The sequence below is a fragment of the Rhinopithecus bieti genome, unplaced genomic scaffold (genome assembly GCF_001698545.2).
Source record: "Rhinopithecus bieti isolate Rb0 unplaced genomic scaffold, ASM169854v2 scaffold_30918, whole genome shotgun sequence".
Taxonomy (NCBI): domain Eukaryota; kingdom Metazoa; phylum Chordata; class Mammalia; order Primates; family Cercopithecidae; genus Rhinopithecus; species Rhinopithecus bieti.
This window is the reverse complement of record NW_016813589.1, coordinates 1,311,079-1,333,772: the sequence shown is the minus strand read 5'-3', so window position 1 is coordinate 1,333,772 and position 22,694 is coordinate 1,311,079. Positions and strand designations below refer to the sequence as shown.

Genomic DNA, 22,694 nt, shown 5'->3' with positions numbered 1-22,694 from the left:
ACATCTGGAAGCAGAGAGTAGCTCTCACCCGACACCAAACCTGCCTTGATCTTGAACTTGCCAGTCTCCGGAACTGTGAGAAAACGAATTTCTCTTCTTTATAAACTACTTAGTCTCAGGTACTTTCTTAGAGCAACACAAAATAATGAAGTAAAGCACAGCCTCTAGCCAGAATTTTTGTGTCCTATTCCTGTATTCTTGTATTCTATCCTGTCTCCATGGGGAGATGAGGCTATAGAGTATCTCAACACAAACTGGTTGGGATTTTCCTCTAATAGCTAAGTTAGAGATCAGTGAAGACCTCCTAATGCAACCCAGAGAAACATGGAAAAGGTGGAAGAGGTTTTAGCCTGAAACATTTTCAGATACCCACTAATTAGCTCATACTAGCGAATTTACCATGGCCATGGCCACGCTGCTCTGGAGCACAAGTCGTCTTCTAGATCACCAAAGGAAATGACTTCCTGTGATTATCTGATGGCATCTACTTAAGTGCTGGAGAATGTCTGCCAGCAACAGCGTGACCGCAGTGAGAATGCACCTGGCAGACCTTCGCGTTATCGTGCTGGTGTGCACAGAGGTGTTTTCCCACATGCTGCTCCCAGACAATGACTGGACGTGACAGGACTATTACTGCAGGCTGCTTCCTGGGTCACACAGGACTTCTCTGAGGCTGATGTTGTCATGACCTCTAGGTCTCTAACGGCCTTGCCAAACCTTCCTTAGATTACTGGATAGTCTGGGAGGTTCCACCCAAATGCGCCTTCCTCCCTCCTTCACTTAGGCTTAGAGTTGCATTGCAGCTCTCCCATACTTCACTCCCTCCCTCTCCATCTTCTCTCACACAATCATTTCATCTAATAACATTTTTGCATGTTTAATCCCATCCTGGCATCTGCTTCATGGAGGACCTGAATTTGTTTTTATTTCAATTGATATTTAACCTTTCTGACAACAGAAACACGATAGGTCTGTGCTTCTCACAGGAAGGACCTGACCAATTTCAATTTATGAGGGGTTTTTTTTTTAAGCCAAATTTTTGTACAAGGTGAATATTCATCCTTCTATTCCTTATGACAGAGGGATAAGCAGCTGATTCACCTAAAACAGTATCACACTCTGACAGTATACAAGAAAAAGGAAGGAGGTTATAACCTAGCCTTGCTTTAACATTGAGGGGGTTATTTTATTTTACTATTTATTGTTTGAGACAGGTTCTCTCTGCTACCCAGGCTGGAGTGCAGTGGCACAATCATGGCTCACTGCAGCCTCTACCTCCTGGGCTCAAGCAATTGAGGGGTTCATTTTAAATGTATAGTGTAATCCACATCTAAGCCCTGTTTGCAGAATGAGAGGTTGATGAAAGAAAGCTCAGTGAAAGCTGCAGAGTCTTAATCTTGCTTTTGGCAGCACCAGCCCTGGCATCCACCTGAGGACCTCGTTCACAAAGACAGAGAATTAACATTTGTTGAATGAATGAAGGCGATGCCGTACAAAGATTGTATGGGTACTTTCAGAGCCTAAATATTTAATAGGTGGGTCACTGAGGGTCTGAACTAGAACATTTGATAAGCAGACATCCAGGGTTGAGAGTCAGATGTTCTGCAGAGAGATGGATGGAAGGGTACCTATAGGGTTCTGCAAGCTCAGTAATAGATGTTGTTGAAGAAGAAATATAAGTTAGAGTCAGGACGGGACACACAGAGAATGCACCTCTTTGGGGTCAGTAAAAAAAGGGAAGGAGCCCAGAGGAAGCACTCAAGATCAGTTGCAGATTGATATCCCAAATGTTTTGGCATAGTTCTAGGAAAAAACTCTCCTACATTTCAAAGTCCAGATAATACTGACTCCACCCTCTGGCACAGAGGACTTCTTTGGCAACAGAGCACAGAAGTGGTACATGAAGGCAAAGGCCATTTGTCTTAGCTCATGTCAAATGGTAAAGCAGAGCTTCTTTTATTTTAATTTAGTTATTCAAGCTGCTGAAACTATGCCCAAAAGCCCTAGCCCTTTCTCTGATATGAGACACAGAGTTTCTGTGTTTCCATATTGGGAGCAATTTTTTTTTTCTTTTTTTGAGATGGAGTCTCGCTCCTGCTGCCCAGGCTGGAGTGCAGTGGCACGATCTTGGCTCACTGCAACCTCCGCCTCCCAGGTTCAAGCGATTCTCGTGTCTTAGCCTCCCGAGTAGCTGGGATTACAGGCACCCGCCACCATGCCTGGCTAAGTTTTTTGTATTTTTAGTAGAGACAGGTTTTCACCAAGTTGGCCAGGCTGGTCTCGAACTCCAGACCTCAGGTGATCTGCCTGCCTTGGACTCCCAAAGTGCTGGGATTACATGCATGAGCCACCACACCCAGCACAATTGTTTTTTATAACTAGAAATGTGTTGGGCTTTCCTCCAACAAACCAGGAAGGTCAAGAGATATGTTCTAGAGACCTCTTTGTGGTTGCTTAATGCAGAGCTCATGCAGACACATCTGCAAACCTAAGGAAACGACCCTCTAAGGACCGGTTAGCCACTTAAAATGTGGGCCAAGATAGGCTATTAAATTCTAATCCTCTCTGCTTCATTACAGCTTCTTCATATTGTTAGCCTAAAACTAAGTTAAGGACACACTTAAATTCCTTCACTGGCTTCATTGCCCTATTAATTCCTGCTAGTACATATATTCCCCTTTATTTTCTTTTTAAAAGATATGAGTGGAACCTACAACTTTGTGAAGCCAGATATTTTGGATTTTACTTTCCTGGGGAAGTGACAGTTTGTCTTTTTTTTTTTTTTTTGGGATGGAGTCTCACTCTGTTGCCCAGGCTGGATGGAGTGAAGTGGTGCGATCTTGGCTCACCACAACCGCCACCTCCTGGGTTCAAATGATTCTCCTGCCTCAGCCTCCTGAGTAACTGGGATTACAGGCACCTGGCACCACGCCTGGCTAATTTTGTATTTTAGTAGAGACGAGGCTTCACCATGTTGGCCAGGCTGGTCTCGAACTCCTGACCACAGGTGATCCACCCGCCTTGGCCTCTCAAAGTACTGGGATTACAGGCATAAGCCACCATGCCCAGCCAGTTTGGGTTCTTTTAAAATAATTTTTCAGTGGTCTCACAGGGCTTAGAGTGCCTCTTACTAGAGGCCCATTTCAACATACCTCCGGTCCGTGGGGTACAGTTCCACAGTGACCACGTCAAGAGAGTTCCAGGCCGAGATGGTCAATCCATTGTACAGACACAGCATGCCTATCATCATGGATTCACTGGTGCCAAACCAAAGGAAGAAACAGCTGATGCCCGAAAGCACCATAGAGCCACCTGCCAACAATGCAGACAAAAGGCTGGAATGTTTCCCGTCATCTTAGTAAAGCAAGAACCCTTGGGTCCTTGGGGTTGCTCAAGAAAACTGAATTCTAAGTGGAAGCTGCAGGATGGGCTCCATAAAGCTCAGGAACTGGTGCGTTCACCTGAACGAAAGGCTCTAACTGCCTCTGAACACAGAAAGTACGAAATGCATATCATCTTTTACTCAGTTACTTAAGTGGGAAAATACACATTTTACACATAATTAGTTTTTCAGTCTGTTAACTCATGGGAACCACTCAAATGAAATGTAATTAGACATAATTTTCACTATAATTTAGTCCTAATGTGAGGTCTAAGGGATTTCTCCTCATTGGATGCAAATCCCTAATAGATGGGAGTAAGGGGAAACAGGGTCCCTCTGGATTGCAGGGGCAGCTCTTTTATTTGACATGAACCTGAGTACCTACCTAGCATTGTTAAGCGCCCAATTCTGTCCATCAGCAGAGCAGACACAATGTTCCCTGGCAATACTGCCAATGTCCCCAGAAAGTTGACAAAATAAATCCAGTAGGCACTATAGTCATCATCAAAGGTAATCTGACATCCCGTCTTGTTGTGAAAAAATGAGCAGTTTTTAAACTCACTGTCAATGAATTTATATGGCTCAAAATCTGTAGAAACAACAACAAAGAGAATTCATTAAGTTCTTATCAGGCATGCACCAGTATAAGAAAGCCTATTGAGAATTCAGAGATGAATCACAGTATTGTAAATTCCTTGAGGGCTTTCAGGCCTGTGCTGGCTGGACTTTTTGTGTCTTCTGGCCATAGCATAGGATCTAGTCTGGGTCTTCACATTATAAAGTAGCTGAATGATGAGTACCTTTGTTGAATAAAGAAATAAATTAAATTAAGGGGTCCAGTTATCTTCTTGTTTCCTATGGTTGGCCATTGCTAATTATATTACTTGCTTACTCCTTTACAATATTACTTTGTCCTAATTATCATGTTATATAAAGACTATCACTATAGTACTAATAGTGTCCATACTACAATTATAAAACAATTTGTTTCAAAATGTGCATGGGCTGGGTATGGTGCCTCAAGCCTGTAATCCCAGTGCTTTGGGAGGCTGAGGCAGGAGGATTGCTTGAGGCAGGAGTTCAAGACTAGCTTGGACAACATAGTGAGACACCATCTCTATAATAATAATAATAATAATAATAATAANGCTTACTCCTTTACAATATTACTTTGTCCTAATTATCATGTTATATAAAGACTATCACTATAGTACTAATAGTGTCCATACTACAATTATAAAAACAATTTGTTTCAAAATGTGCATGGGCTGGGTATGGTGCCTCAAGCCTGTAATCCCAGTGCTTTGGGAGGCTGAGGCAGGAGGATTGCTTGAGGCAGGAGTTCAAGACTAGCTTGGACAACATAGTGAGACACCATCTCTATAATAATAATAATAATAATAATAATAATAATAATAATAATAATTTTTTATTTGAGGCTGCAGTGAGCTGTGATTGCACCACTGTACTCCAGCCTGGATGACAGAGTAAGACCCTGTCTCTAAGGAAAAAAAAGTGCAAGAGTCAGCCTTATTGTTGCCATTTTATGAGACTCTAAGGCACAGAGAAGGAACAAGTCTTTCCTGAGGCTGAATTTATAATTTAAAGTCTATGTGCATGAATCTACTGAGGAACAAGAGTCAGCCTCATCTGAAGGTCACCAGCATTCATTGCTAATCTCTTCTTGAATTTGAAACCATCCAACAAGAGTTGCAGATGGTGGTGGTTTCTGCTAAAAGGTTGTGAGAATCGAAACTATCTTCCTTGCTGATCAAGATCTGACAAAATGTTGGTCTTCTGAGGTTTAATGGGTTAGAAGACAGGTAGATAGCATTGCTCAAAAAACAAAAAACAGAAAGACACCTGACCCCATTCTTCTTTGGAGCTAGGCAGAGTTGACTCTTGTCTGAGCACTAAGAAGGCAGGTCTGGCAACAGAGCAAATGCTGATGCTCCTTCCAGTGCCAGGCTGTTATGCTGGATGCATTTTACAGGACACACAGACCAATGTTTGGGAGTGGGAAAGTGGAAAGCACAGGCTTTGAAATCAAATAAATCTGGGTGCAAACATCTGTTATTACTAGTTTTGTAAAATTGTGGACAAATTACTTAATTTTCCTAAGCCTCAGCTACTGTGAAAACTAAATGAGATAATGTATGTCTAATGACCTAGAGTAGAAAAAAGCATATAGGTGTTCAATCAATGCTTGTTTGCCTTCCTTTTCCCCCACCCCTGGGGAGTTTAAAATACCCCATTATATGGATTTGGCTAAAAATATATCTGAGTGTAGCTACTTGTTGTCTATCTCTGTTGGCTATAGAGTTGAGGCACTTAAACACCAGATTTTGAACCCAGGATTATCAAAACAAATAAACTATAGGTTAGGTCTTTGCTTTAAAAATTTATTCATCAAAGGATTTTGTTGTTGTTGTTGTTGTTGCCAACTTTTGAACTGTGGCAAGCTCCATTTGCACTAAATCTGACAAAGACAAACAATACAAGCCAACCTTTGATCCAACCTGATTTAGATAACTTGTTCCATTTATTCTTTAATATCCACTTCCCGCATAAGCCTCTGTCCACATGATCACATGGTTATCACAGTGGGCCCTTTGACGAGGCCTCAGGTAGAGGCAGTACTAAGCAGCACACCTACCTGTGTTGTCAAAAACAGTGTCAATAAATGTGCAGTTCTTGAAGTAGGTGTTGAGTGAAGTCACATCCTCAAAGGTGCAGGACTTAAAAACAGAGTCTTTGAAAGTTACAGATTTGAACTTGACCCCTACAAATCTGCCCAACACACAGAAAAATTCATATCAATGACCGTGTCCATCAAAGTTCAAAGCTAAGTCAAACAGTTTTAGAGATTGAATGCCCCACTGTCTTAATTATAAAGAACACAGACTTCTGGATTTTCTTAGCTCTCTGCTTTTTCCCCTTTTCCTCATCCAGGCTGACCTTTGCCTATCTTGTTGCTTACCAATAAAGAGATGACACTCCTAACTTCCCTTAGCTTTTTGCAATGTTGGTAAAAAGTTTTGTGGGGTATGCAACTGAAGATACTTTGGGGATTACCTGGGGCTGTTCTTTAGGTTTTAATCCTATTGTCTCTTCACATATATCTTTATTTGAATATTCTCTATTTGGGGTTAATGCCTCTAACTTAAGGATGTCCTCCTACCCGATCTTTTAATAAAATTATTTTTCCCTAGCTGAAAATCCAGTCTTCTTCATTCTAGTGTAGGGATCTCCAATTATCCCAAAGAGAGAGCATGAGAATTCTGTTTCATTTATATGAAGAATAACTGACTTGGGGTTGAAGAAACTCATAGGTGACACTCATTTCCAGGATAATTTTTCCTCTTATAGCCAACAGATAGTCCCTTCAACCAAACAGAATTATGAGAACTCTGCTTATTTTTGGAAACATGAAGAATGATGAAACCTGTTCAGGTACATTTTGGGTGTTATAAGGGGAATTCTATGTGGTAAAGATGGTAACAGTCATAATGATCATAACATCTTAGAAGAGTCCATGATTCAGGCCTTATCAGGATGGATAAGGACTCCCAGCAGACACAGATAAATATTCATTAATGTGTCTTGGTACTTTTTTAAGAGACTATGAATGTACACTTAGCCAGTCACTGAGAGGAAAATGCTTGTTCTCCTGGGGAAGGAGTTATTATGTCAATACCAATCTTATTAGGGGCAGAAAGGGACTGATCCAGTCACTGAGAGGATAATGCTTGTTCTCCTGTGGAAGGAGTTATTATGTCAATACCACTCTTATTAGGGGCAGAAAGGGACTGATCCTTCTAGGTAAGTAGGTTGATTTAAAAGCAATTTACTAACTATTGAGTACTTTCAAAATTATTCTCTCCCTAGTACCCAATTACGTGTGTTGGTTCACAATGCACTGTGGCCTCACAGACCAATCAGCTTAAAAAAAATCATTCCCATGGTACATTACCTGGAAAAAATAATAATGATCTTGTTTCAATCCCCACTCCAGGGACTCAGAGTAAAAACATCTAAATGCACCAAAAGAGGCTAAATAATGGCATAGCTTTAAAAGTTATCAATTTTTCTGTCATGGAACTGAATTTGAAAAAGGGAATGAATCAGTTTTATTTTTTGAATGGATAATTCAGAGAGTACACAAAGTGCACAATTCGAAAGGTTGAATGCAGAGTTCACAAGGTGCAAAATTCGAAAGGTTGAAAACAAAGTCAGTCTTTTCTTTACCCATCCATCCCCAGGCCACAAGTTCCTCTGCCCAGAATAACCATTGTTGTCAGTTTCTTCTGTGCTCTTCCAGGAGCATTCTGTGTCTAAAGTACACCTGCTTTATCTCCTTCTAGTCTACCTTGGAGGTTATTCCATATTAGTACATAAAGAGTTGCCATTTTATGATGCTGAACAAAAAAGCTATTTTAAAAAAATGAATCTGTTAATGGTATTTCAAATTTTCCTGAAGGAGAAAAAAATTGCTTCTATCATCTTTTAAAATAAATGTGTAACATACGTGTTTTACAAAAATTGTAATACTATTAAAATTAGTAATCATTATATTGCTAATGTAAAAAAGTTCTAAGCAGTGACTGAATATCCAGTTTAGAACTTTAATATATATTAGTAAAAATATGACTGTCAGAGACACAAACATATATTAGAAATTTCTAATGGAGTAATAATGCTCAGTTTTCACCCTGGCATCACAGAGGACTTGACGCTAAGCTTTCTGTGAAATGTAAGTGCAGATTCAAGGCAGTATTTTATGTGGGACAGTGAAGGTGATCCTACTTGGCTTGGATTATGATTAGTTCCTTCATTGAATTGCTAATTTGAACAATTACCTCCTAGTTAGTAACCCTCTTTTCCATTACCCAGATCATAAGCATCCCACTGAATTCTTTTTCATCTTTCTGAACTGGTTTTTGCTCTGGGGAACTTTGATTATTTTAGAGTTTTACTTTTATCACTTTTGAAATTGGGACAATTTCCTAAGAATGATGTAAACTATCATGAACTTACACTGGCAATTATTTGTCCAGGCAACAAAAATACTTGGATATAAACAAGTACTTGGTCTACTCTTTTCCCTGTCTAAAAGAATGACCCAGGACCACCTCCCTGAGTCAGTTCTCTCTTGTCATCAAGAAATATTTCAGATCCCATAAAGGAGACCCTTCCATCTTTCAAAGTCCTTTACTTCAGGGAATGATTTCTATTCTCTAATTGAAACTCTTCCTGATGCAATTTGACCTTAATTCTGGATTCAGCATATTGGGAAGGGTGAATTCTGAAAAGTGGCTCTGTTTCTCAGGAATAGAAGACTCATATAATCACATTTCAGGTTTCTTCTGTGAATTAAATAATCCTATAGCCTGTCTTATTTTCCCATACTCTTCACTCTTCTCTTCCTTCCATTATTTTTGTCGCTCTCCAACATTGCTCTAAATTTTCTTTCCATACCAGTCAAGTCCACTACTTAATTAATATGAAGCAACTTAGCTGCAAAAATAGTTTTAAGTGAAATAATGGATACACTTGTATCTTTTATTTAAAGCCTATTTGGAAGTATTGAAATTCACCATGAAAATGACTAAATGTACAAACTAAAACAAACAAACAAAAAAAAGATGCCTGTTTCAGTGCAGGGAAGGCTAAGAAGAAATGTTTTTGTGGATAGGTAGCAAATGAAATTATTTCAAGTTTCTAGACCTGCCATTGTCGTATTCCATTCCAGTATGAATCTGATTTTCCATTGTAAAGTTAATACTGAAATTTGCATATTTATCTCTCTGCACATTTCTGGTTAGCAATGCATATTCATCGGACTGCAGATGTTTAATGACATCAGGAAACCAAACAGATAATCCATAGTACCTGTGAAGACAAAGAAATGTGAATTTGTAAAGGCGCTAGCATGCCAGAGGCAATGAGTACCTCCCTGGTGTTTTCACAGTGCTAATAGTTCCTGGAGAATGGCTGGCTCCCTATAATATTATGAGTAATTCATCATACAGCAATCCATGTGTCCCTCTCCCTCAACATCAATCTGCAAAAATCAAGCTTGAGAGATGGCCTAAGGTTAGCTGGAGAACCCCAGGTATATAATTCCTAAACCCTTCCTTTGGGAAGAGACATGCAGAAAGCATCCCATCCTATGCTCATACATGGTGCCTGGTCTGAATATGTCCTCCCAAAACTCATGTGTTGGAACTAAAACCCCAATATAATAGTATTAGAGGTGGGGGCTTTAGGAAGTGATTAAGTTATGAGGGCAGAAACCTCATGAATGAGATTAATGTCCTCATAAAAAGAGGTGCAAGGGTGCTGCTTCCCTCACTTTTCCCCTTCCATCCCTTCTACCACATGAGGACACAGTATCTGTCCCCTCTTGAGGACGCAGCGACAAGCTGCCATCTTGGAAGCAGAGACTGTGCCTTACTGCACACTGAATCTGCCAGCAGCTTGATCTTGGACTTCCAGCCTTCAGGACTGTGAAAAATAAAATTTCTATTATTTACAAATTACCTGGTGTGGTATTTTGCTATAGCGGCAGAAATGGAGTAAGACACCTGGCATCCTGGCCCCAATATCTTTCTCATCATTCCAGGCTGCTCTGAGAAACTCTCCCTCCTAGTCTGGTGGTACAAACTCCTGGGATCCAAGCATGGTGAGAGCTCTTAAAGAATGACCTCTTTTGCTAATGGGGAATCTTTCTTGGTTGCTACACTGCTGTGATACTGCTATCCTGGGGGTAGAGTGCCAGTTCCCAAGGTAGTTCCAGGCTGTGAAAAGGACATTCGTGTTATTCTCAGAGATTCCAAGTTATTTCCCCTTTCTGCCTCTTGACCTCTAATATGTTATTCTAACAGCTGTGTCATGCTGCTGTGCTGTTCAATACAGAAGCCACTAACCACGTGTGCCTACCAAGCAGTTGAGATGTGGCTAGTTCAAACTAAAATATACTATAAATATAAAATACCACAGGATTTTGAAGACTTATGGAAAAAAGAATGTAAAAATATTTGCTAATAATTTTTATACTGATCATAGGTTGAAATGACGGTGGCTCACGCCTGTAATCCCAACACTTTGGGAGGCCAAGTCAGGCGGATCACGAGGTCAGGAGATTGAGACCAGCCTGGTCAATATGGTGAAACCCTACCTCTACCAAAAGTACAAAAATTAGCCAGGCATGGTGGTGCACACCTGTAATCCCAGCTTCTCAGGAAGCTGAGGCAGGAGAATTGCTTGAACCAGGGTGTTGGAGGTTGCAGTGAGCTGAGCTCACACCAATGCACTCCAGCCTGGCGACGGAGTGAGACTCCATCTAAAAAAAAAAAAAAAAAAAGGAAAGAGAGAATGAATGAAACAAAATGTAGTATTAAAATTAATTTTATCGATTTCCTTTTACTGTGTGTGTGTGTGTGTGTGTGTGTGTGTGCGGCTACCAGAAAATCTGAAATGAACATCTGTGGTTCACATGATATCTCTATTGCACAGTGCTGCTCTGAAGTAGTACCTCCCAAGGTAAGGTCCCCGGACCAGCAGGATCATCATCCCCCACAAACCCAGGTTCCAGTGAAACCTGATGAATTAAAAACTCTGGCAGGGGAGTCCTCCAGGGATTCTTCTGATGCACATTCAAGTTTGAGAACCACTGCTCTAGTTTATCCCCAGTGACAAAGGGACACAGGGAAAGAAGTGGGAATGGGCATAGCCTTTGCAGGAGGACAGGCTGGGTTTGAATCCTGGTCTTGTTGCTTACTAGCTGCCTAAACTTGCACCAGTTATCTAACCCTCAGTTGCCCATCTCTACTATTGGAATGATGGGAGTATCCACCTTCCTGGGTGGTTGCTCAGTTTAAATGGGATGTCAAATATCTAGCACAAAGAAAGTGCTCAGAGGATAGTATGAGTCGTTTTTATCATCATTGTCATTAGGATTCCAGAAACATCTGTGCCTCAGGATTTCCACCCCTTTTCTTCATAGTAATGACTGTGGGGGTGTGAGGGTAGTTATTGAGGAAGAAATGACTTAGGGGTACAACATTTATGGCATTGTTCTCTAGTTACATACAAACCTTGAAATGGCAACAATGAGGAGGGCACATTACCCTAGAATGTCCATCATCAATGATGTTGGAGGGCTTTCGGTTAATTTGTCATTTATTTAGCAAACATTTACTGAACATGCACTAAATACTAGGCACGATTAATGTTCCAGGGATATAGCAGTAAAATAAATCATAAAGCTTAAAATATGATCAATAATGAATTAGTAAACAAAATAAACAAAGCAGATAATGATGATTACTCTTTACACCTTGACAGCAGGACTTCCTTCTTGCTTATCTTTGTCTTCTTTGTACTTAACCCCTTGCTTAGGTACAGAGTAAGCACTTAATATAGGTTAATTTTCAGCCTTCCCTTCCTTCAGAGATTAATGGATTTTCTAGAGCTTGGGTGGGAATTACTTTACACATTCTAAGTCAACCCTCTTAATTTAGAAATGAGGAACTGAGACTAAGCAATGTCTGCAAGTCACAAGCTAGCCAAACCACCAGCAGAATGGGCTGCTAGGTCTCCTGACCCCCAGCTTCCTTCTTTCTCCCTATTCCACCTCCTCTGGCACTGAGAAAGAGTGGTCATCTTTGATCACTTGCCTGGTTTGATTTAGGGATGTTAAGAGATGAAACTTGCAACATAAATGTTAGGCTGTATAAGGTACTGAGATCCTGCTGACCTGAAAGTGTAGGGTATTATCTAATTCTTCTTTTCTAAACAGCAAATTAGGCAACAAGAGAGTTGTACATACACATTCTAAAGGGACTATGTCAGCGATTAGCAAATAAAATCTTGATATTTTCTCCCTATTTCCTCTTTTCCTAGAACACATATATGGCAGTTTTATTCATTTGGCAACAACTATTTATTGAACTGTTATTGTGTGCCAGGAATATACATTAGTGAATAAGACATAAACAAAATTATTATTTTCTTTTAGAGATGGGGTCTTGGCATGTTGTCCAGGCTACAGGGCAGTGGATATTCACAGGTGTGATTATAACACACTTAAGCTTCCAACTCCTGGGCTCAAGCAATCCTTCACCTCAGCTTCCAGAATAGCTTGGAATATAGGTGCATGGCACCACACTCAGCTTTGAACAAGGCAGTTAAAAACCCCTGTCCTCATAGAACTTCCAGAGAGGGAAGCCAGAACTTTACTCTTTATACAGAATAAAGGAGCATTTTGCATATTAGAAGGTGGAAAGTGCTGTGGGGTAAAGTAGAGCTGAGAAGGGGATAGGGAGTGTGGAGGGGCTGCAATTTTTTTAAAAGAGAGGATGACATCACTGAGAAGGAAACATATAGGAAAGAGTTGAAGAGGGTAAAGAAATGAACTGGGCAGATGTCTGGAGGGGAAAGCAACTCAGGCAGAGGAACGCTGCAAAGGCCTGAGGTGGGAACTGTTCTAGAATGTTCAAAGAAGAGCAGAGAGGCTGGTATGGCTAGGACTGGGCAAAGAAGGACAGGACAGAGAAGTCATGCGGCAAATCATCCACAGCCTTACTGGATTTTGCAGATACAGTTGGTTTTGCTACCTTGGCTTTATGACAAAACAAATAAAATAACTGGCTTATAACAACCACAACTCTCAGCAAACCTAAGCTGAAAAAAATTTCTTCCTTAGCAGGTTAACAGCATCAAGCAATATAAGAAAAGAAAGCAGCATGGCTGGGAGTTACAATGTGGACATTGAACAATTTTGCTTGCCAAGAATTTAAATATCACTTACCCAAAGGACAGGGTGAACCAAACAATTGTAAGCTTTATTGTATTATCCCTGACTGGGTAGTTGAAACATCTCATAAAAGTCAACCAAATCTGTGAAATATTAGAGAGTTAGTTTTCTCATGCAGTTACTTAGTCAACCCCACTCCCTGACCCCTTCCACCAAATTATAAAAAAAGCTGAGTTGTCATTGGGTTGAATTCATTTCACCTTAAAATGTAAAAGCTAAAGGCAATTGGAACTTTCATTCTTCAGCTTCCTGGATGCCAACGGACAAAGCAACTCAAGACTTGAAGGCACCCTGCCACTGCCAAGACTCCTGGCCTAACTAACACTTTCCCTTTCCATCTTTCCAGCTTTCCCAGATGGAATGTATTGGCTCAACGCTGGTGGAGAGGGATCCAATGACCTGGCTCTAGTCCAGGAGTCAGGTGTCATGGGCAGGAGGAAAGAACCTCGCTCACAGGGCAGGTCCAGTAAACCCCTCTTCTGACTAACCTCAAATGCAATAAAGTGACATGCAGGTCATCATGGGACTTGTTACTTACTCCGTATAGCTCGGTGCGGATCCGAACAAAACACCTCCTATACCACGTTCCTGTGTCACTCTCAATTTCAATCAGCTCATCTATTTGTTTAGGAGTTTTTATTTTGTTTACCTGTAGAGAGAAACAGATCAAAGTGCTCAGTTACCTTCTCTGAAGTTGCTGATTGTAGACTTACAATTTGTTTTACAGGAGCAAAACTGACTCTGGCAAGAAGTAGGTGGTATTTGGTAATCACTTCATACATATATGAGACCACTGGCATAATTATACGGATCCGAACAGCACCTAGAAGAACTGAAGAAGGAATGACTGAGAAGGAAAACCACAAAGAAATGGGGGAAGGGCAAGTAGTAATAGAATAATGTGAAACCAAAATGCCCTCCCTGAACCATTACTACAGAGACACACATTAGCAGACAAAACATCCAGATAAGTTAGATTCTGGATTAAGAATTATTTAGCTTGGGCTAAAGTGAGTGTACACATTTTTTTCTTTGAAACGTACTTATTTGATGAATTTGACCCTTAACTGTAGTTCTGAAAGCATTCTCATCATTATTCTCAGAGCACCACTTCCGGTCCTTTTCTTCCTTTTCCCACAGCCTAACCCACGGTGGCTAGTCAGCAAATACCCACAGGTAGCCACGATTCAAGATTAAGTGAAGGAGTTTTGACTGCAAGCATCAACATGAATTTCTCAGCCATGTAAGGGAAATAAATGATAGAGGTTTAGCATGAAAAGCAGCATCCATGACTTCAGTTAGCCCCTTTTTGCTAAGGAAGAGAACCACAAGACAGGAGAAGCAAAGAGAATGAATTCTGAAAATAGGAAAAAAGGAAGAATGGGTCCTTTGTGGGCCTGGCCCGCCTTCTCCTGCTAATCGAGATTTACCTGTTTTTGATAAATCTGAGAGGACATGGAAATGTGTACACATTATCCCCGCCAGAGGTTTGAACAGGTTTTTCTGGACATCCTGCCAACATCTAAAGTGGCAACTCTACTGGCAGAATACAGGTATCTAGGCCGGTTTTAGACAGAGGTGGCTTGGAGACCCTCAGCACCTTTCAAATTATACCAAGTAGGCAGTAGCTTCTTTCTGGCGGGTAAACAAAGATGTTTGTACTCAGCAAAAATAATCTCTGAGTTAAATATGGAATTCCAAATCAAATGCAGCCAGCTCAAAATAATCCATGTAGGAATTACGTTTTTAAAACTCTAGATTAAAAAAAGGTGTTTTTTTTTGTTTGTTTGTTTTTTAACATCATGGGATAGTCTTAATCCACTTTTGGGAGGCTTCCTCTTTTTCACTCATTGATGTTTGTTTGTTCATTTATTCATCGGCACCCATGCAGGATGCAAACATAGGCAGCCATGGGGCTCCAAACAATTACCATACAAAATGAAAAGAACTACTCCAATGGGGATCTATATAGATGGGAAGGAAATACTGTTCAGAACAGCCCATTTAACCTGGAAGTGAGAGAGAGGCTTCAGGAACTGCAGGCTTATAGAGAAATACGCTATCTGCCATGCATGTAACCTGCTTGGAGGACATTCCAAGTGGGAGAAATATGTGCAAACAAATGTCCAGAGTTAGGAGGGAAAACAGTGTGCCAGGAAACTGCAAAGAGCTTGCGATTCCTGAAGGATAGCAGAAGGTCAGAGGGCAGTGAATAAGGACTGCACCAAATCAGCGGCAGTGGACTGATATTTAGGAGGTAGAATAATAGAACATAATGGTTTCTTAGATGTACCGAAGCTAAAAGAAAGAATATAGTTTTTAGGTTTAGGTGGTGCTGGTGGTCCCTGCTGATGAAATTTAGGACAATGATAAGGCTTGGGGACTCGTTAGGTGATAAATTCAGATTTAAAGATGCCATTTTTCCCCACCCCTCACTGCCCAAAATGTCATTTTGAAGGGCCTATGTAATCTAGAAGGATGCCCACAAAGCCCTTCAACCTGCATGTCTGGAGCTCAGGAGATTTGTGCATTAGGAGACATGCAGGAAACAGCTGAGATCAGCTAAGGAAAGTGAATAGGGTTAAAATGGAAGTTAGCTGAAAATGAAGTCTTGGAAAACAATATTTAAGGTAAGGGCACACGAAGAAGAGCTCCAGAGGAAACCTTAAGAGGGCCAGGCATGGTGACTCACATCTGTAATTCCAGCCCTTTGGGAGGCTGAGGCAGAAGGATCACTTGAGCCTAGGAGTTTGAGACCAACCTGGACAACATAAGGAGACCCGTTGTGAATTATCTACAAATGATTCAAAAATCAGCCAGGTATGGTGGCACATGCCTGTACTCCCAGTTACTAGGAAGGCTGAGGCAGGACGATCACGTGAGCCAGGGAGGTTGAAGCTGCAGGGAGCTGTGATCACACCACTGCACTCCAGCCTAGGCAACAGAATGAGACCCTGTCTCAAAAAAAAAAGAAAAAAAAAAAAAGAAAAAAAAAAAAGAAAAAAAGGAGACCTTAGGAAAATGCATGCAATTTTGTTGTACTGTAGATTTAAAAAATAAAAAGATAAATTTGTCATGGGAGAATCACGTAACAACTTTTTGAAAGTCCCATATAAATGACTTTGAAATTATCAGTCACTTTTGGAGTATATCCATCTTATTCTCTTCTAACCTTCGTATAACAACATTAACACAGATCGCCATTAGTGGACTTGGTAACTCAACCCTTTTGGAAGAAAAGGCAGGTAAGTAGGGCAATGAGGCCCTACAGAGACACCTTCTCAGAAGGTCTGGTAAATAAAGGGTTTCTCTTCATCTGGCTGAGAAGAGTTAAGTGATGCTATATACCCAGATAATGTCTCAAGATTCTTCCAGCCTCATGATCCTTTAAATTAAAATTTTTTCCCTCTCTTATACATCTACTCAAAAGAAGAGTCCTCAACAGCTTCCAGGCCTTAATTGAGGATATCCATTACTTATCTTCATTTTTCCATTACACTGCAGAGAAAATTTTGCTAATTAAGAATCTGTGATAATTTGGATAGAGGCCAAATTGCAGTCTATCTTTACATTATGAAAAATTCATTTCCTAAATAAAATGAAATGAATAAATGAGATAGCAGGGGACTATTTAATCAGAAGTGATTTCGTGTGTTTTAAGAACTATAATTGATGTTATGTATAAGCCACTGAAGATCTTATTTACGCTCCCATTTACATCTTACGCTACGTCCCTCCAACCTATTGTAGACAAAACATTTTTAGTCTATGTTTTGTTTGTTTGTTTGTTTGTTTTGAGACGGAGTCTAGCTCTATCGCCAGGCTAGAGTGCAGTGGCATCATCTTGGCTCACTGCAATCTCCGCTTCCTGGGTTCAAGCCATTCTCCTGCCTCAGCCTCCCGAGTAGCTGGGATTATAGGCACGTGCCACCACACCCAGCTAATTTTTGTATTTTTAGCAGGGATGGGGTTTCACCATGTTGGCCAGGATGGGCTCGATCTCCTGACCTTGTGATCCGCCCACCTCGGCCTCCCAAAGTGCTGGGATTACAGGTGTGAGCCACTACACCCGGCCATTTTTAGTCTAATTATATGACTGCATATATCGAAAGATTTTAAACCATTGTTCCTTCCAAAACATTTCATGCAACCAATTTAAATTAATTTATACTGGCTTTCCCCATGGAGAATCAGCTTTGTAACTGGAGATGGAGGAATGTTCCATGCAAAGCAAACAGCAGCACCGTGGCAGTGCTGTATAGTAAGTCAAATGTCGAGTGCGAGGAGTTGAGGGATGAACGTAGCTGCAGAGAGAGGGGAACCAGACAGCAGGCAGGAAGGAGACTGACAGGGCCTTAGTGTCCAGAGGGAGGGTTTCTGTCTTTATCCTGAGAGCAATGGGAAGCTGCTAGAATGTGAAACTGGGGTGTGTGTTACGTATGTGTGTGCCCATGTGCATGCATGTATAATAAAATGAAATATAATATTTTTGGAACTATATCTATGATTCTTTTATACCTTATGTTCATGTCAAGCTATATCAAGTTGAAGCCACATTCTTGGATTACCTTTCTCTGGCTTCCTATATAGCTACCTTCCTTTACCAAATTCTGATTAATTATTAACCTAAGAAATAGCCATGTGTGAAATGTCTGCCTTTATGTAAAAGTGTTATTGAAAATAATGTACATTATATTGTTCAATATCCCTTATAATAAGGGATATTGAATAAACTTTTCACAAATTAGAACAAAATAAAATTGGCCTTTCCTGAAAAGCGAATACACTGCCATTTGCTTTATATCAATAATGATATAATTCATTAAATTTATCCTTTGCTTTGGTTGTCAGGTGATATGGTTTGGCCGTGTCCCCACCCAGATCTCATCTTGAATTGTAGTTCCCATAATCCCCACATGTTGTGGGAGGGACCCAGTGGGAGGCAATTGAATCATGGAGACAGTTACCCCCATGCTGCTGTTCTCCTGATAGTCAGTGAGTTCTGATGAGATCTGATGGTTTAACAAGAGGATTTTCTTCCTTTTGCTCAGCATTTCTCCTTGTTGCTGCCATGTGAAGAAGGACGTGTTTGCTTCCCCTTCTGCAATGAGCAGAAGTTTCCTGAGGCCTCCCAGCCATGCTGAACTGTGAGTCAATTACATCTTTTTCCTTTATAAATTGCCCAGTCTTGGGTATGTCTTTATTAGCAGCGTGAAAATGGACTAATACATCAGGAAACCCAGAGATTAGTTTTATGTTCAGTTACATTGCTTTGATCCTTAGTGTAATTGTTTTCTCACTTATCTGATACTGTTTTTGTTTGTTTGTTTGTTTGTTTGTTTTCAATAAATAATTTTACAATTTACTATGTATTCCAAGGTCTGTTACAGGCCTCAAGGTGGTCTTAACAGAGGCATACCTCTCTAAGATGTCTCTCTGACGTCTTAGAGAAAACGTTATGGGGCTGCTGTGAGTGTACACCTTTGTGGGGGCTGAGTGTCATTTGAAAAGGTGTGACCTGGCCGAGTGGAAGAAATGGCCCTGCAGAGGCTGGCTCTCTTCTGGTAGCAGGTCAAGGAGAATCAGCGGGCAGTCCCTACACTAAGAATCTCTTGTCCTCGGGTACTAAGCCTTTGAGTCAGAGGATAAGTCTGTGATGAAAATGCAGTCTTTCCACCTTAACCCCATCTCTTGGGTTGGTGTTATCATTTAATCAACCACAGAGCCCTTGAGTCCTAGATAGGCATAAGCGAGGTTGGCAACCTATGGGCCAAAAACAGCCCTCCGCCTGTCTCTGTAAATACAGTTTTATTGACACACAGTCATCCCATTTGTTTTAATATTGCCTACGGCTGCTTTTGCACTACAATGGCAGAGTTGAGTAGTTGTGTCAAAGACTATATGACTTGCAAAGCCTAAAATATTTAGAGTTTTTCTCTTGACATTAAACATGTCCCAATCCCTGGTGTTGAGGATTCTCTGAGGAGAAGACTCACCGTGAAGACCTTCTCAGGCTGACCCCGGGCTCTCATGTTGGTGTCATGAATTAACTTCAGAATCATCCAAGCTTCATCATGTTTTCCAACCTAAGAAATGAGAGTGGACAGTGAAGCGCTAGGAGCGACACACTTACTGTCCCTGATTTTCCAATAGCCATCTTGCATTGTCAGATCAAATGAGGTATAATTGTGCAAATGTATCTCAGTACATCCCATTGGAACGCACAGACTATTTGGATATCACTGAATACATGAGCAGTTCAAATAATGTGGTTATAACTAGAAATAGTATCTCCAGATGGCAAAATTTCACTATAAAACAATAAATCATGTTTTCTTCATTGAGTCAAGTAATTTGCTTAAGGAGAAACATAAGTGTTTTCTAGCCACGAGGCAGCTTTTTAACATGTTGGTTGTTGAAAGCAGGTCTCCACGAAACCAAATCCTCCATCATGCCATAATAGGAAGGGAAAATGTACCTCTCAAATAGGCAACTGTGCTTTCCTAGAATTAACATGGAACTTTTTCCAATAGAGGTGGGCTGCCTGAGTATCTGCAATAATAACTGTTACCTCCAACAAGAATCGTGGGCTTTCAGGCATGAACGTGAGGGCTACCACGGAGGAGACACAGGGGAGTGCACAGACGATGACAAACACACGCCAACTGTGAAACTGGTAGGCCGATCCCATGCTGAAGCTCCAACCTGGAAAAGGAGGACAGGGAGAGTGAGGGAGAGCTCCTCCTAGACAGCCTCCTGGGAACGTCACCCAGGGTGTCCAAGCCATCGACTTATTAGTCAAGTCTTACTATCCACAGAGCAGTGAGCTGATCTGGGGATCATCCATGGTGGCCAGCTCAACTTTAAGACCCATAATGGCAGAGCTGAGAAGAAAGGTGCTTGGAACTAAAGGGGTCAAGGCCTAAGTATGGGGGTGCAGGTATGTATGTACCAAACCCCAAAGGCCAACATAAATTTGGGATGCTTTGTCCAATAGACCACTGTACTAGTTATCTTTTGTTTGCTCTTCCAGATCACTCTCCACTCTTTCCCACTCTGCTGTGTGCTAGGGAATGGCTCTCTATGGACTGCATCAACCGGCTCCGTTGCCCACTGGCTTGTATAGCTAAGTTTGAATAAAGGAAGGAAGGCAAGAGAACAAAGTGAAGGAGGGTTGGGATATTTATTTCCCTTGCTTCCCTTCTGCCTTCCCCCTAACTGGCTAGAAGTCTGACAGTGGGTGCTCTCATTTCCTGGGTCTTTTTCCACAGCAGCCACAGCTCTTGTCAGGGTCTGGCTACCCTTCCCTCCAGTTGCTCTTTGAGGCATAGGTGGATCCAGGGTGCTTTATTATTCCTTACTGCCTTCTCTGAACGGTTCCCACATCTTTATAAAGAGTCCCTTCATTAGGCCGGGTGCAGTGGCTCATGCCTGTAATCCCAGCACTTTGGGAGGCCGAGGCGGGCGGATCAGGAGGTCAGGAGATCGAGACCATCTTGGCTAACAGAGTGAAACCCCGTCTCTACTAAAAAAAAAATACAAAAAATTAGCCGGGTGTGGTGGCGGGCGCCTGTAGTCCCAGCCACTCAGGAGGCTGAGGCAGGAGAATGGCGCGAACCCGGGATGGAGCTTGTAGTGAGTCGAGATCGCGCCACTGCACTCCAGCCTGGGTGACATAGCGAGACTCCATCTCAAAAAAAAAAAAAGAGTCCCTTCATTAAACTCCTTTCCACGGCCCCTTTTGAGGGTGTCACTAGCTTCTGCTGGCGCCCTGACCAGCACAATTATTAGGAATTGGCGGTTGCTGCATGTCTCCTCATCCACCTCATGCAATAGATCCAGAGAGTTTTACATTTCTAAATAGAACACTTTAACTTCTACATATTATAAAAATATAAAATTTTATATATTATAAAAATAAGCATAATGGGAGACAAACAGAAATCCTTTCAAGAACTAAAAGAAAGCTAATATTTGAATGAATATAAAATGGCTGAAAGCAAACCATTTTATATTCATTCAAACGAATATAAAATTCATTCAAATGGCTGGTTCTAAATGAGAAATAATGAGGCATATCCCATCTAATTGAAAACAGAGAGGAGATTTATAAAGGCATAGATGAATTATGTGAGGTGAAATTTTAATCTCTAGCAATGCTTGGAATTTATATGCCTTTTGTGAACAAAATCAGATAATATACATCCTATCTCCAGGAGACCTGTATAATTACTCATTGTTTACCTGGGAGCCAAGTGAGATTCTGAAGGTGATGTAACTTCCTCAAGGCTACAGAGCTGAAGTTACACATTAGTCTTTCCTGCCAGGATTTGAAACAGAATCTTACAGCCACACACAGCCTCACGAGTGTGCACGCTTACTCATTCTTAAATGCTGAATTTGTGACAAATGATGTAAACATCAATGACATGCTATATTAATCTTAGATTAATAGAATCTTTCTGGGAATTTAATATATGAAGATAATATGTATTACCATATTAATTATATCATAAACTGTAGGGTGTATGATTGCTATGATGTTTTATGTAGCAGAAGTTCAAAACTCTCACATATCCAAAATGCAGACAAAACCCTATGATGGATCAGAGAAAACAACTTGTTCACTTCACATTTGATCTCAGAGCTTCATATAAAGAACTTCTTTTTAAAAGCTTCAAATCCTATTACTTTAAGGGACTGAAAGAAAAAAATAAAAGCTTTAGGTGGCTGAGTTAAGCAAATGTAATGTTTTAAATTTCAGGCCACAGCACATTTCATAAAGTATAGGGGGAAACAAGCGAAGGCAAGAGAAGGGAAGGTCTCTGGTACCACTGTTCTTTTGTTTTTTTTGTTTTTGTTTTTGTTTTGAGACGGAGTCTCACTCTGTCGCTAGGCTGGAGTGCAGTGGTGCAATCTCAGCTCACTGCAACCTCCGCCTCCTGGGTTCAAGCAATTCTCCTGCCTCAGCCTCCCAAATAACTGGGACTACAGGTGCACGCCACCATGCCCAGCTAATTTTGTATTTTTAGTAGACAGGGGGTTTCACCATGTTGGCCAGGATGGTCTCGATCTCCTGATCTCGTGATCTGCCCACCTCAGCCTCCCAAAGTGCTGGGATTACAGGCCTGAGCCACTGCGCCCGGCCTTGTTTTTGTTTTGCTTTGTTTTGTTTTTTTGAGATAGAGTCTCACTCTGTCACTCAGGCTAGAGTGCAGTGGCACGATCTCGGCTCACTGTAATCTTTGCCTCCTGAGTTTATGTGATTCTCATGCCTCAGCCTCCTGAGTAACTGGGATTACAGGTGCCTGCCACCATGCCTGGCTATTTTTTTTGAATTTTTAGTAGAGACAGGGTTTCACCATGTTGGCCAGACTAGTCTCGAACTCCTGACCTCAAGTGATCTGCCCACCTCGGCCTCCCAAAGTGCTGGGATTACAGGTGTGAGCCACTGTGCCTAGCCTCTGGTGCCACTGTTTTAATCAATTGTGG

The 22,694-nt window shown here is 41.2% G+C and overlaps 1 protein-coding gene across 2 annotated transcripts in view; it reads right to left on the bottom strand.

Moving 5' to 3' along the window:
• The window catches only part of SV2C (synaptic vesicle glycoprotein 2C), a 279,524-nt gene that overhangs the window by 51,434 nt on the left and 205,396 nt on the right, over positions 1-22,694 (bottom strand). For both annotated transcript variants that reach the window (XM_017848733.1, XM_017848732.1), the window contains exons 5-12: positions 19,774-19,907; positions 19,199-19,288; positions 13,741-13,851; positions 13,197-13,285; positions 9,110-9,274; positions 6,039-6,172; positions 3,768-3,971; positions 3,153-3,312 (exon numbers count right to left, since the gene is read on the bottom strand). In XM_017848733.1, the coding sequence (XP_017704222.1) occupies positions 3,153-3,312; positions 3,768-3,971; positions 6,039-6,172; positions 9,110-9,274; positions 13,197-13,285; positions 13,741-13,851; positions 19,199-19,288; positions 19,774-19,907 (1,087 nt within the window). The remainder of the gene's footprint in view (positions 1-3,152; positions 3,313-3,767; positions 3,972-6,038; positions 6,173-9,109; positions 9,275-13,196; positions 13,286-13,740; positions 13,852-19,198; positions 19,289-19,773; positions 19,908-22,694) is intronic.